General features: G+C 43.6%; 1 protein-coding gene across 9 annotated transcripts in view; it reads right to left on the bottom strand.

Moving 5' to 3' along the window:
* PRR14L (proline rich 14 like) overlaps positions 1–16,057 on the bottom strand; it is a 72,611-nt gene that overhangs the window by 10,314 nt on the left and 46,240 nt on the right. For 8 of the 9 annotated variants that reach the window (XM_074391043.1, XM_010349096.3, XM_074391047.1 and 5 more), the window contains 3 exons: positions 12,523–12,594; positions 9,209–9,380; positions 5,954–6,060 (listed from right to left, as the gene is read on the bottom strand). In XM_074391043.1, coding sequence (XP_074247144.1) covers positions 5,954–6,060; positions 9,209–9,380; positions 12,523–12,594 — 351 coding nt within the window. The other variant, XM_074391048.1, reaches the window with a different exon arrangement.

The raw sequence follows: 16,057 nt of genomic DNA on the forward strand, positions 1-16,057 counted from the left end.
TTTCTTTTGAGATGGAGTCTCACTCTGTTGCCCAGGCTGGAGTACAATGGTGTGGTCTCGGCTCCCTGCAACCTCTGCCTCCAATTCTCCTACCTCAGCCTCTTGGGTAGCTGGGATTACAGGTGCCCACCACCACGCCAAACTATTTTTTGTATTTTTTTTTTTTTTTTTTTTTTTTTGAGACGGAGTTTCGCTCTTGTTACCCAGGCTGGAGTGCAATGGCACGATCTTGGCTCACCACAACCTCCCCCTCCCGGGTTCAGGCAATTCTCCTGCCTCAGCCTCCTGAGTAGCTGGGATTACAGGCACACGCCACCATGCCCAGCTAATTTTTTGTATTTTTAGTAGAGACGGGGTTTCGCCATGTTGACCAGGATGGTCTCGATCTCTCGACCTCGTGATCCACCCGCCTCAGCCTCCCAAAGTGCTGGGATTACAAGCTTGAGCCACCGCGCCCGGCCTATTTTTTGTATTTTTAGTAGAGATGGGGTTTCACCATGTTAAGGTCAGGCTGGTCTCAAACTCCTGACCTTGTGATCCGACCACCTGACCTCCCAAAGTGCTGGGATTAGACGTGAGTCACCATGTCTGGTTCGTGTTCTCTTTTTTCTTAGACAAGGTCTTGCTCTGTTGCCCAGGCTGAAGGGCAGTGACCTGATCATAGCTCACTGCACTCTTAACTCCTAGACTCTAGTCATCCTCCAGTCTCAGCCTCCCAAGGGGCTGGAATTACAGGTGTACGCCACCATGCCAGGCTAGATTTAAAAAAAAAAATTTTTTTTTGGTAGAGATAGGGTCTCTCTGTTGCCCAGGCTGGTCTCAAACTGAAGAAATCCACCCAGCTCAGCCTTGCAAAGTGCTGGGATTACAGGTATGTGCTACTGTGCACAGCCTCATGCTCTAAGAGGGAAGAGATTGATTTCCCAATGCTATCCTTTTCATTTGTTCCAACCTGTTGTAATATGTTTTAGATGTGTCTCCTGCAAACACTGTATACTGGATATTCTTTTCCAGGGTACCAACCTTTAACTTTATGTAACTGAGTCCATTCATACTTGCTGGGAATGATAGGTTTATATCTATTATCTTTCATAGATTTATATTTGTATCTATTTTATAGCTGTTGTTTGTGCCACCTTTGTGATGTTTCTTTTCTTTTCATGAATTGACAGTTCTTTCTTTTCTATTATTTTATTTTATTTTTTTGAGATGGAGTCTTGCACTGATGCCCAGGCTATAGTGCAGTGGCGCAATCTCGGCTCGCTGCAATCTCCGCCTCCTGGGTTCAAGTAATTCTCCTGCCTCAGCCTCCAGAGTAGCTGGGTCTACAGGCATGCACCACCACGTCCAGCCACTTTTTTTGTTATTTTTAGTAGAGACGGGGTTTCACCATGTTGGCCAGGATGGTCTCTATCTCCTGACCTCGTGATTTGCCCACCTTGGCCTCCCAAAGTGCTGGGATTACAGGTGTGAGCCACCGTGCTTGGCCTGTTTTTCTTTTTTATCTCCCTCCACTGACTAGAAAACTATATACTCTATTCTCTTTTTTTTTTTCTTTTTTAGAGTTGAAGTCTTTTTCTGTTGCCTAGGAGTACGAGGCTGGGTACAGCCTGGGTGACAAAGACCCTATCTCTCAAAAAAAAAAAAAAAAAAAATCCTTCACACCTATCAACTATACAGCAACCTGAGTTATAGCTTACATAGTAAAAACAGGCCATATGCTTGCTTTTTTCCTTTCATTCCCAACTTCTAAAACAATGAATTGGTTCCCCAGTATCTTGCAAAGATGGCCAATGATTTTTAATTTTTTTAAGTATCATTATGAACTACTGGGTTTATATTTGATATGTTTTAATCTATTGAACATATTCCTTTTGAGGCTCAACTGGTCTCATCTGTGGCCAGAGGGAGTCTCTTCAAATTGATTCCTGAGAGCCAGGCATGGCAGCTCCCAACAGTTGTCCCAGCTACTTGGGAGGCTGAGGCAAGAGGAGGCTGAGGCAAGAGGATTGTTTGAGCCCTGGAGTTCGAGACCAGCCTGGACAACAAAGAGACACTGTCTCTATAAAAAATTAAAAAAAAAAAAAATTAAAAAATAAAAAAACAAACAAAAACTGGCTCCTGAATCCCTTTGAAATGACCCTAGGGCCGGGCGCGGTGGCTCAAGCTTGTAATCCCAGCACTTTGGGAGGCCGAGGCGGGTGGATCATGAGGTCGAGAGATCGAGACCATCCTGGTCAACATGGTGAAACCCCCGTCTCTACTAAAAATACAAAAAATTAGCTGGGCATGGTGGCGTGTGCCTGTAATCCCAGCTACTCAGGAGGCTGAGGCAGGAGAATTGCCTGAGCCCAGGAGGCGGAGGTTGCGGTGAGCCGAGATCGCGCCATTGCACTCCAGCCTGGGTAACAAGAGCGAAACTCCGTCTCAAAAAAAGAAATGACCCTAGGAGTCTCTGAGAGCTCTGCTACTTTCTGGTATGACAAGATACATTCATCTTATTCATTTCCTGCCCTAGACCTGTAATTACTTTCCAAGGAGCTCAGGTTCATATACCAGAAAATTCATTCATTTAAAATGTACAATTCAGTGATTTTAAAAATATTCGCAAGGTTATTCATGATCACCACTATCTAATCTAGACCAATATGTTTTTGTACAGACTGGGCCTTGCTCTGTCACCCAGGCTGGATTGCAGTGGCACAAATATGGCTCACTGTAGCCTCAAATTCCTGGGCTGGACTGAAGAGATCTTCCTGCCTCTGCCTCCCATGTGGCTGGGACCACAGGTATGTGCCACCACAGCTGGCTTATTTTATTTATTTATTTAATTTTTTGAGACGAGTTTTGCTCTTGTTGCCTAGACTGGAGTGTAATGGCCCAATCTCAGCTCACTACAACCTTCATCTCCCGGGTTTAAGCAATTCTCCTGCCTCAGCCTCCCCAGTAGCTGGGATTACAGGTGCCTAACACAATGCCTTGCTAATTTTTGATTTTTTTTTTTTTTTTTTTTTTTTTGAGACTGAGTAGCTTTGATTACAGGTGTGTGCCACTACCGCTCAGCTAATTTTTGTATTTTTAGTAAAGACGGGGTTTCATCATGCTGGCCAAGCTGGTCTCAAACTTCTGACCTCAAATGATCCAACTACCTCAGCCTTCCAAAGTGCTGGGATTACAGGTGTGAGCCAATGTGCCAGGCCTCATGTTGTTTTTTTGTTTGTTTGTTTGTTTTGAGACGAAGTTTCGCTCTTTTTACCCAGGCTGGAGTGCAATGGCGCAATCTCGGCTCACCGCAAACCCCGCCTCCTGGGTTCAGGCAATTCTCCTGCCTCAGCCTCCTGAGTAGCTGGGATTATAGGCTCGCGCCACCATGCCATGCTAATTTTTTGTATTTTTAGTAGAGACGGGGTTTCACCATGTTGATCAGGTTGGTCTCGATCTCTCGACATTGTGATCCACCCACCTCGGCCTCCCAAAGTGCTGGGATTACAGGCTTGAGCCACCACGCCCGGCCCATGTTGTTTTAATAATGCACAGGTTAGCACTATTGGGTTATTAAGAGTTTCCATAATCTGAAAATCCCAAATATGAAATGCTCCAAAATCTGAAACTTTGAGTGCCAACATGATGATCAAAGGTCATGTTCACTGGGAATGCTCATTAGGAGCTCACTGGAGCACTTAGGATTTTGGATTTTCAGATTAGGGATGCTGTAAGTATAATGCAAATATTCCAAAATCTGAAAAACTCTAAAGTCTGAAACATTTTAGGTCCCAAGAATTTGGATAAGAGATAGTCAACCTGCATTATTAAAATGAATAAATTATGACTTTAAGGTTTTTAGAAATCTACTTTACAATTTGCACTCCATAATTTATTTCTCAGTGATTTGTATCATTTTAAAAGGATAAATTAACATATTTACTTGAACTGGAAAACATAAGTCAGGAAGAACGATCTGCTTGACGGACCTAAATAATAAATTGTTTTCATCAATTAAATTATATGCCCAGGTTTTTCCATAAACTTAAATGTACAAAAATCTGCAGCTTCAGGTTTCTTGTTGTGGTGGTGGTTGTTTTTTGGACAAAAGTACATTTGATTAAAAGCATTTTATCGGCCGGGCGCGGTGGTTCAAGCCTGTAATCCCAGCACTTTGGGAGGCCGAGGCGGGTGGATCACGAGGTCAAGAGATTGAGACCATCCTGGTCAACATGGTGAAACCCCGTCTCTACTAAAAATACAAAAAAATTAGCTGGGCGGCATGGTGGCACGTGCCTGTAATCCCAGCTGCTCAGGAGGCTGAGGCAGGAGAATTGCCTGAACCCAGGAGGCGGAGGTTGCGGTGAGCCGAGATCGCGCCATTAAACTCCAGCCTGGGTAACAAGAGTGAAACTCCGTCTCAAAAAAAAAGAAAAAAAAAAAGCTTTTATCAAAAGACATCCTAGGTTTAGGCAAAATTTATTAAAAATCGTATTTTTCTCAACCTCCTTTCAGTATATGGGAAAGAATATCTGGCATTTGACATATGCTGGATCTTTCTGGTGTTGGTTCCAGACACTGAGACAGTAACTGCCAACCAAGGCCTGGGTAACAGAACAGAACCTCTGTAACTGAGTGCTTTTCAATCTCGTGTTTTCATTACAGATGATAGATCTCTGTGATTTTTTGGCACATAACTTGAAAGAAGTGGAAAGAATTGAATGACTTTACTAAACTAAAACTCTTTCCTCTCCTAGCTACTTATTTATGTAAACAAGGTTCTTCAGACATACAAATGCCAAGAGAGAATACAACTGATAATAAATCCTATTTCATTTGAATAATAAATACTATTTGCTCTCCGATATCTGAAATATTTTTAATATTTTTTTTAATTTTTAAAATTTTTTTAATGAGCTCAGGACTTTAAATGCCAAGCTCAAGGTTTGATTACAGGAGCAGGATGCTTTTTTTTTTTTTTTTTTTGAGACGAGTCTTGCTATCACCTGGCTGTAGTGCAGTGGCACAATCCCAGCTCACTGCAACCTCCGCCTCCTGGGTTCAAGCGGTTCTTCCACCTCAGCATCCTGAGTAGCTGGGACCACAGGCACGTGCCACCATGCCCGGCTATTTTTTGTATTTTTACTATAGACGAGGTTTCACCATGTTGGCCAGGTTGGTCTCGATCTCTTAACCTCGTGATCCGTCTGCCTCGGCCTCCCAAAGTGCTGGGATTACAGGCGTGAGCCACCGCGCCCGGCCTGAAATATTTTTTAAATTTCTCTTGAAAAGACATACGATAGATCAACAAAATATCCGTAAGACAAAAATATAAAAAATTAAGATCAAGATCAAGATTATGGGAAAGAAGGGGAACATCAATCATGATCCTAACAAATGATTTTTTATTTGTGTTGTGTGAAACACTGTCATAGATATAGTACAGATTCTACTCTCAATTAGATTGTATAGAAACTGTATAGAAATATAAATGTTGGGAATTCTTATTCATATTTTACAGGGAAGTCCACTGTTAGTATTCCATTTGCTGATAAGAAATGAGGAGCAAAATTGATCACAAGAAAATATAAGTCTGAAGATCATTTTTAAAAGAAACTAAACTCAGGACTTTTAGGACCTTTTCCAGTTTAGTGCACAGAGTATTAGGGCTTGGGCTCTGGGGCTGGGTAAACCCCGTGACAGACAGAAACCACATGTGCCAGGATCAATGCTACGGCCTAACACAGGTCCCTCCTAGTGGCACTGGAGGGTGAACTAAGATTATGTATGCAATGTATTAAAATGTACTTGCATATAAATATCTAGCGACATCACTAATTAAATCTTTAGGATAAATTCTTAGAAGATTAATAAATGGCTCAGACTGTAAGACCATTTAAAGGGGTAATTATATTCCGACAAATAATTTTCGAAAAAAGTGAACCTAGCTTGTATCAGAGAAGGAGCTCACCTTTTGGGTCGAGGAAGGCCCATGGGGGTAAGATTCGGATCTGGCCTAGGAATAGCTTTCCGGATGCGAATCTGTGAGACTTTCTTTGGCCTCTTCTCTGGCTCAGCCTGTTTTTAAGGATTAAGAAAAAAGATGGTCAAGTTGTAAGACATTTTATTTATTTATATATATATATATATATATATTTTTTTTTTTTTTTTTTTTTTTTGAGACGGAGTTTCACTCTTGTTACCCACGCTGGAGTGCAATGGTGTGATCTCGGCTCACCGCAACCTCCGTCTCCTGGGTTCAGGCAATTCTCCTGCCTTAGCCTCCTGAGTAGCTGGGATTACAGGCACGCACCACCATGCCCAGCTAATTTTTGTATTTTTAGTAGAGACGGGGTTTCACCATGCTGACCAGGATGGTCTCGATCTCTTGACCTCGTGATCCACCCGCCTCGGCCTCCCAAAGTGCTGGGATTACAGGCTTCAGCCACCGCGCCCGGCTTATTTATGTATTTTTTCAGACCAGGTCTTACTACTCTGTTACCCAGGCTGGTGTGCAGTGGTGCAATCACAGCTCACTGCAGCCTTCAACTCCGGGACTCAAATGATCTTCCTGCCTTGGCCTCTCAAAGTGCTGGGGTTACAACAAGTAAAAGCCACCATATTTGGCAACTTCTATTTTTATTTATTTATTTATTTATTTTTATTTTTATTTTTTTTGAGACAGTGTTTCGCTCTTGTTGCCCAGGCTGGAGTACAATGGCGCGATCTCGGCTCACCGCAACCTTCGCCTCCTGGGTTCAGGCAATTCTCCTGCCTCAGCCTGCTGAGTAGCTGGGATTACAGGCACACGCCACCATGCCCAGCTAATTTTTAGTATTTTTAGTAGAGACGGGGTTTCACCATGTTGACCAGGATGGTCTCGATCTCTCGACCTCGTGATCCACCCGCCTCGGCCTCCCAAAGTGCTGGGATTACAGGCTTGAGCCACCGCGCCCGGCCTGGCAACTTCTATTTTTAAATGGAGTCTTGCTATATTGCCCAGGCGGGCCAGGAACTACTCGGCTCAAGTGATCCTTTTGCCTCAGCCTCTGTGGTAGCTAGCACTATAGGCATATGTCATCACCCCGGCATACCGTAAGATATTTTATTTATTTATTTATTTTTTTGAGACAGAGTTTTGCTCGTTACCCAGGCTGGAGTGTAATGGCACAATCTCGGCTCACCTCAACCTCTGCCTCCTGAGTTAAGGCAATTCTCCTGCCTCAGCGTCCTGAGTAGCTGGGATTACAGGCACACACCACCATGCCCAGCTAATTTTTTCTTTTGTATTTTTAGTAGAGACGGGGTTTCACCATGTTGACCAGGATGGTCTCGATCTCTTGACCTCATGATCCACCGGCCTCGCCTCCCAAAGTGTTGGGATTACAGGTGTGAGCCACCGCGCCCGGCCAAGACATTTTAAATATATAAAGTCCCTTGTCTTGACACTTAAGACATTGCTACCTCACTTCAGAGATGATTCTAGTAAGTAGTTTATGACAAAGCTCCCACTTATATTCCTGCTGGTTTTTAATTTTAATTTTATTTATTTATTTATTTTTGAGATGAAGTCTCACTCTGTCACCCCGGCTGGAGTCCAGTGGTGCAATCTTGGCTCACTGCAACCTCCACCTGTCGGGTTCAAGCAATTCTCCTGCTTCAGCCTCCTGAGTAGCTGGGACTACAGGCATGTGCCACCACACCCAGCTAATTTTTGTATTTTTAGTAGAGGTGGGGTTTCAACATGCTAGCCAGGCTGGTCTCAAACTCCTGATCCCAGGCAATCTGCCCGTCTTGGCCTCCTAAAGTGCTGGGATTACGGGCATGAGCCACCGTGTCTGGCCTTTTATTTATTTATTTTTTAGATGGAGTCTTGTGCTGTTGCCAGGTTGGAGAGAGTGGTGTGATTTTGGCTCACTGCAACCTCTGCCTCCCAGGTTCAAGTGATTCTCTTGCCTCAGCCTCCTGAGTAGGTGGGATGACAGGAGCGTGCCACTAGGCCTAACTAATTTTTTTGTATTTTTAATAAAGACAGGTTTCTCCCTGTTGGCCAGGATGGTCTTGATCTCCTGACCTCATGATTTGACCACCTCAGTCTCCCGAAGTGTTGGGAATACAGGCGTGAGCCACCATGCCTGCTCTTTTATTTATTTATTTATTTTTATTTTTTGAGACGGAGTCTCACTCTGTCGCCCAGGCTGGAGTGCAATGGCACACTCTTGGCTTACTGCAACCTCCACCTCCCAGGTTCAAGCAATTCTCCTGCCTCAGCCTCCCAAGTAGCTGGGATTACAGGTATGCACCACCATGCCCGGCTAATTTTTATATTTTTAAGTAAAGACCAGGTTTCACCATGTTGGTTAGGTTGGTCTTGAACCCCTGACCTCATGATCTGCCCGCCTCAGCTTCCCAAAGTGCTAAGATTACAGGTGTAAGCCACTGTGCCTGGCTCTTATTTATTTTTTATTTTTATTTATTATTATTATTATTATTTTCTTATTTTTTTTTTAAGATGGGGTTTCGCTCTGTCACTGAGGCTGGAATGCAGTGACACGATCTGGGCTCACTGCTACAACCTCTGCCTCCCCAGCTCAAGCAATTCTCCCTTCTCAGCCTCCCAAGTAGCTGGGACCACAGGTGTGTACCACCACAGGCAGCTAATTTTTATATGTTTTGTAGAGACAGGGTTTCACCATGTTGCCCAGGCTGTTCTTGAACTCCTGGACTCAAGCTATGCGCCCGCCTCAGCCTCCCAAAGTGATAAAATTACAAGTGTGAGCCACCGTGCCTGGCCCCGGCTGTGTTTTAAGCAACTACTCCCTTCTTATCATCAAAACCAGAACTATACATTCAGTTCAGATATTGAGACTATCAACATGAAAGTCTGCAACTGTCAAAGACAGAAGATGTTGCAAAATTAAATATTATCACTATCCACTCATCTTCTTTGAATGTACAAAGCAACTCTTTGGTCCAATTCTCTAAACACCGTTATATGCTGTTGCCAAGAAAAAAGCATCTGGAAAACAACGCAAATTAAAATATCCACTGTGTCTTTTACTGGCCAAGAGAAAAACTCCTGGCTTAGTACTCTCCAGAACTCTGCTGACACTAAAAGTCATTCGTGAAGATACTCAGGGGCCAGTCTAACTATCACATGATGTGAGTTAACAATGGCCACCTCCAATGCCACCATCACTTGACCCCACCAGCACTTTACACTTACCTCTTTCTGTTCCGGAGGGCTGCTCTGTGGGCAGGGGCATGTTGCCGTCACACCATCCAGCTCATCCAACCCAGGAACTTGGAACTCAGAGGCTGAAAGCAGGAGCTTGCTGACAGCTGATTCTGCTACCAAGCAAGACTTTGGTACCAAGGCAGGGAATGGAGGCTCCAACCTAGTACCAGGGAGTGAAAGAGAAGAAAGATATGAGTGGGGTTCCCTTTCTACCTCCAGGACATTCAACTAGGTCTAACATTTACGCCTCAAGACATTTTCTTTCTTTCTAGGAATAATATATCTAGTTAACCTGCCTTCTAGTCACTTCCAGACATAGCCTGTGTCTACATATGTAAGAAAAATTATGGCCAGGTGCAGTGGCTCAGGCCTGTAATCCCAGCACTTTGGGAGGTCAAGGTGGGCGGATCACAAGGTCAAGAGATTGAGACCATCCTGGCCAACAGGGTGAAAACCCATCTCTACTAAAAAATACAAAAATTAGCTGCGTGTGGTCGTATGTGCCTGTAGTCTCAGCTACTAGGGAGGCTGAGGCAGGAGAACTGCTTGAACCCAGGAGGCGATTTCAGTGAGCTGAGATTGTGCCACTGCACTCTAGCCTGGTGCCTGGCGACAGAGCAAGACTCTTTAAAAAAAAAAAAAATTATAAGAATGTGCAATCGGGAAAGAGATCCAAGATGGCTGATCACTAGCAGCTCGGGATTGTAGCTCCCAGTGAAAACGCAAAGAACAAGAGGACGCCACACCTTCACATGAATTCTTGTTGCTCACGCACCAGGAGATTCCCAGCGGAGGAGCCCCACGGGTCGCCAGCGCGACTCTTGTGACCGGCGAGGCGGTTTTGCCGGCGCCTCGGAGCGTCGGTTCTTGGTGCAGAGTCAGAAAAGCACCATCAATCTTAACGCCGCTGACTTAGTCGGCACAGTGGGTTGCTCAGATTTCGGCGCTGAGAATCAATAAGTTGGACGTCCACTCAGAAACCCAATTACAAAGACGGTAATTATAAAGACCACAGATGGATAAATCTACAACGAAGGGAAGAAAACAGTCAAAAAAGACTGAGAATACCCAAGATCAAAATGCCTCTTCCTCAGCAGGGGATCCCAGTTCCTCATCAGCAACGAAACAAGGCTTGATGGAGAAGGAGTGTATTCCAATTACAGAAGCAGGCTTCAAAACGTGGATAATAAGAAACTTCTGTGAATTAAAAGAACTTGTTCTAACACAATCTAAAGAAACTAAGAACTTTGAAAAAAGGTTTGACGAAATGTCAACAAGAATACAAAATTTAGAGAGGAAAATAAGTGAATTGATGGAGCTGAAAAACACAATACGAGAACTACGTGAAGTATGCACAAGTTTTAACAGCCGAATTGATCAAGGAGAAGAAAGGATATCAGAGGTCGAAGACCAACTCAATGAAATAAAACTAGAAGACAAGATTAGAGAAAAAAGGATAAAAAGGAACGAGCAAGGTCTCCAAGAAACATGGGACTATGTGAAAAGACCTAATCTACGCTTGATAGGTGTACCTGAATGTGACGAAGAGAATGAATCCAAGCTGGAAAATATGCTTCAGGATATTACTCAGGAAAATTTTCCCAACTTAGTAAGACAGGATAATATTCAACTCCAGGTAATACAGAGAACACCACAAAGATATTCCTCAAGAAGAGCAACTCCAAGGCACATAATCGTCAGATTCACCAGGTTTGAAATGAAGGAGAAGATACTAAGGGCAGCCAGAGAGAAAGGTCAGGTTACCCACAAAGGGAAGCCTATCAGACTTACAGCAGATCTCTCAGCAGAAACCCTACAAGCCAGAAGAGAGTGGGGACCAGTATTCAACATCCTTAAAGAAAAGAACTTTCAACCAAGAATTTCACATCCAGCCAAACTAAGCTTCATAAGTGAAGGAAAAATAAAGTTTTTTGTGAACCCAAGCAAGCACTCAGAGAATTCATCACCACCAGGCCTGCTTTACAAGAGCTTCTGAAAGAACCATTACACATAGAAAGGAACAAACAGTATCAGCCTTTCTAAAAAATATCAAAAAGCAATATATCATTATTAATTCTAAATTTAAATTGACTAAATTCCCCAATTCAAAGACAGACAGGCAATTTCGACAAAAAACTAAAACTGTATGCTGCATCCAGACCCATCTCACATTCAAGGATACACAAAGACTCAAAACAAGGGATGGAGAGAGACTTACCAACCAACCAGAGAGCAAAAATAAATAAATAAAAAGCAGAAGTTACAATTTTCACCCCAATAAAATAGTATTTAAAGCAACAAAGATCAAAAGAAGCAAAGAAGGACATTATATAATGATAAAAGAATCAATGCAACAACAAGAAGAGTTAATGGTCCTAAATATATACGCACCCAATACAGGAATACCCAGACATACAAGACTTATAAAGAGACTTAGACTCCCACACAATAATAGTGGGAGACTTCAACATTAATATTAGACAGATCAATGAGACAGAAAATTAACAACGATGTCCAGGACTTGAACTCAGATCTGGAACAAGTGGATGTAATTAACATTTATAGAGCTCTCCACTTTACACAAAATGTACACTCTTATCAGTACTACATCATATCAACTTAGAAGTTTAAACGAAATGTTGGTTGGCTCCTTGTTTGTTACTCTCTTCCCTCATTTTCTTTCATGTCTCCATTATTAAGGACAACTATAGGCATACCCATATTTAGACTGCATTCTAGCCCGGGCAACAAAGCAATACCCCCATTCTCTCTCCCTCTTCCTCTTTCTCTTTCTTCCTCTTCTTTATTCTTTTTCTTATTATTCTTTTTCTCTTTCCAAAAAAAAAAAAATCACCGGACCAAAAAAAAAAAAAAAAACAAGAATGTGCAATCAATTTCATTGCTATGAAGTTTTATAAGAAAAAATGTAAAAAGGAACACTTTTTAGGTGGGAAGATACCTTTTAAACTGCACAAATGAACAGCGATCAGATGAGTTCAATCCTGTCCAGGGACTGAAGTTGACAATAAAACATGAAATAACTTGAAAGGGGACTTCTGGTACCATAAGCTGGCTAGAGATTTTCACTTTTTTAACAAATGGTATTGATTACACATTCCTAGTTGCTGCTTGTAATAGAACACATTTCAATCTCAGAGATGTTTATCTGAGAGACATAGATCAGGTTTATGAGAGGTCAGAGTCATGCCACAGGTGATCCATGCCACCTATGCGCGCACTCTCTCTTGCACACACACGCGCAGGCACACACACATACACACACTGAGCCCTCATGTGCTTACCTCGTCTGACTGCCGCTGGTGTTATATGTAGCTTCCATGCCTGGAAGAGGCACATATGGTAACATGGTGTGGCTAAAGTAAAGCAAAAGCACAAAAGCAACAGGTAAGGGCAGTGGGATAACAGGAAAGGTTTTGATGTTATTGTCAGTATTAGCACATGATATTTAGCCCCAAGAAGACAAGAAATGTCAGTTAACCAGAAAGAGGAAAGCTTCCCAACTAGGAGAGTTACATTTATGAGCCCATCACTGGAATGGAGGTAGACTGACAGGAAGATTATTTTCTAACTTAAATGGAAAGAAGACAGAGACAGAATAAAGGTGGCTGGGCAAGGTGGCCGATGCCTATAATCCCAGCACTTTGGCAGGCTGAGGTGGTCAGATCACTTGAGCCTAGGAGTTCGAGACGAGCTTGTGCAATACGCCGAGACCCTGTCTCCACAAAAAATACAAAAATTAGCCAGGGGTGATGGAGTGCACCTAGCTACTCAGGAGGCGAAGGTGAGAAGACTGCTTGACCCTGGAAAGTCAAGACTGAAGTAAGCCAAGACTGTACCACTGCACTTCAGCCTGAGTGACAGGGCAAGACCCTGTCTCTAAATACATAAAAATTTAAAGAATATATTATACCACTCAACTGTGTACTGATTCTATTAAAATCTCTCAGTTTCTACAACCTTATAAAATATCAGAGAGAAAAGAATTTTTTTAAAGCCAAGTTACACATAAAAAGTAACTATATAGCCTGGGCATGGTGGCTCATGTGTATAATCCCAGCACTTTGGGAGGCTGAGGTGGGCAGATCACTTGAGGTCAGGAGTTTGAGACCAGCATGACCAACATGGCAAAACCCTGTCTCTACTAAAAATATGAAAATTAGCTGGGCATGGTGGTGGGTGCCTTTAATCCTGCTACTCGGGAGGCTGAGGCATGAGAATCACCTGAACCCCGAAGGCAGAGGTTGCAGTGAGCTGAGATAACACCACTACACTCCAGCCTGGGCGATGGAGCAAGACTGTCTCAAAAACTAAACAAAACAAAACAACATAGCCATATAGAAGAAAACTATTAAAAGTCAATTTCTTTATAATTAAACTCTTCTTTTTTGAGACAGAGTCTCGGTTTTTCACCCAGGCTGGAGTACAGCGGTGCAATCTCAGCTCACTGCAACCTCTGCCTCCTGGGTTTTCAAGGGATTCTCCTCCTCAGCCTCCTAAGTGGCTGGGACTACAGGCATGCACCACCACACCTGGCTAATTTTTGTATTTTTAGTAGAGATGGGGTTTCACCATGTTGCCCAAGCTGATCTCAAACTCCTGACCTCACATGATCTGCCCACATCGGCCTCCCAAAGTGCTGGGAGTACAGGCTTGAGCCACAGTGCCCAGCTTTAAACGCTTATTTTTCATAGAGATGAAACAGTAGTATTCACCACTTGTAGATACATTAATAAGTGATGTTGGAGAGCTTTTTGCGCCTCTCAAATTAAAACCTGCATCAGTTTCTACAGAACTTAAACACACTGCAAGTTTAATTAACCAGAGGTGTATGTGATGACTATACAACACATCTCCTCTCTAAAGTAAAAGGAATTTTTTTAACAGCTAGGAAAAACACAGGTAATTTTTTTTTTTTTTTTTTTTGAGACAGAGTCCCACACTGTTGCCTGGGCTGGAGTATAATGGTGAGATCTTGGCTCGCTGCAACCTCCACCTCCCGGGTTCAAGAGATTCTTCTGCCTCAGCCTCCCAAGTAGCTGGGATTACAAGAATCCATCACCACACCCAGCTAAATTTTTGTATTTTTAGTAGAGACAGGGTTTCACTATTTTGGCCAGGCTGGTCTAGAACTCCTGACCTTGTGATCCACCCACCTCGGCCTCCCAAACTGCTGGGATTACAGGCATGAGCCACTGAGTCTGGCCAATTTTTTTATAAAGATGGGGCTTCACCATGTTAGCCAGGTTGGTCTCCATCTCTTGACCTTGTGATCCGCCCTCCTTGGCCTCCCAAAGTGCTGGGATTACAGGCATGTGCCACTGTGCCTGGCCTAGTTTTTTTTTTTTTTTTTTTTTTTTGGAGACGGAATGTCGCTCTGTTGCCCAGGCTGGAGTGCAATGGCAAAATCTCAGTTCACTGTAACCTCTGCCTACCGGGTTTAAGGGATCCCCCTGCCTCAGCCTCTGAGTAGCTGGAATTACAGGCACACACCACCACACCCAGCTAAATTTTTTATATTTGTTGTAGAGACAGGGTTTCACCACATTGGCCAGGCCTGCCACGGCATCCCAAAGTGCTGGGATTACAGACATGAGCCACTGCGCCTGGCCTCAACGAGCACACTATTTTTTTTTTTTTTTTTTTTTTTTTTTTTTTTTTTTTTGAGACGGAGTTTTCGCTCTTGTTACCCAGGCTGGAGTGCAATGGCGCGATCTCGGCTCACCGCAACCTCCGCCTCCTGGGTTCAGGCAATTCTCCTGCCTCAGCCTCCTGAGTAGCTGGGATTACAGGCACACGCCACCATGCCCAGCTAATTTTTTGTATTTTTAGTAGAGACGGGGTTTCACCATGTTGACCAGGATGGTCTTGATCCCTTGACCTTGTGATCCACCCGCCTCGGCCTCCCAAAGTGCTGGGATTACAGGCTTGAGCCACCGCGCCCGGCCTTTTTTTTTTTTTTTTTTTTTTTTTTGAGGACGGAGTTTCACTGTTGTTACCCAGGCTGGAGTGCAATGGCGCCATCTCGGCTCACCGCAACCTCCACCTCCTGGGTTCAGGCAATTCTCCTGCCTCAGCCTCCTGAGTAGCTGGGATTACAGGCATGTGCCACCACGCCCAGCTAATTTTTTGTATTTTTCGTAGAGATGGGTTTTCACCATGTTGACCAGGATGGTCTCGATCTCTCGACCTCGTGATCCACCCACCTCGGCCTCCCAAAGTGCTGGGATTACAGGCTTGAGCCACCGCGCCCGGCCAACCAGCACACTTTTTAATGACACACGATGATTCTACATTAGAGACATATGAACAAGACTCTCCTAAGCTATTTGGAATATTAATGCTCTTTTGCTCTCTAATTTTTCAACTATAGCAATGGTAAAAGCAAATTAAAAAATAATTTCTGTCTACCTAAAGACTTACAAAGAGGTCAGGCATGGTAATCCCAGCACTTTAGGAGGCCAAGGAGGTAGATCACCTGAGGTCAGGAGTTCAAGACCAGCCTGGCCAACCTGGTGAAACGCTGTCTCTACTAAAGATACAAAAAAAAAAAAAGCCAGTTTTGGTGGCAGGTCCCTGTAATCCCAGCTACTTGGGAGTCTGAAGCAGGAGAATTGTTTGTCTGAACCCAGGAGGTGGAGGTCGCAGTGAGCTGAGATCGTGTCACTGCACTCCAGCCTGCTGACAGTGCTAGACTTCACCTCAGAGAGGAGGAGGGGGAGGGGGAGAGGGAGGAGGAGGGATTTGGCAAGGTAAATAGAAAGCGCAAACCCCAGGGGACTCTAAATAGTTTGCAATTCCCACAGTGCCCTTCTCTCT

The sequence above is a fragment of the Saimiri boliviensis genome, chromosome 21 (genome assembly GCF_048565385.1).
Source record: "Saimiri boliviensis isolate mSaiBol1 chromosome 21, mSaiBol1.pri, whole genome shotgun sequence".
In the NCBI taxonomy this organism is placed as follows: Eukaryota; Metazoa; Chordata; class Mammalia; order Primates; family Cebidae; genus Saimiri; species Saimiri boliviensis.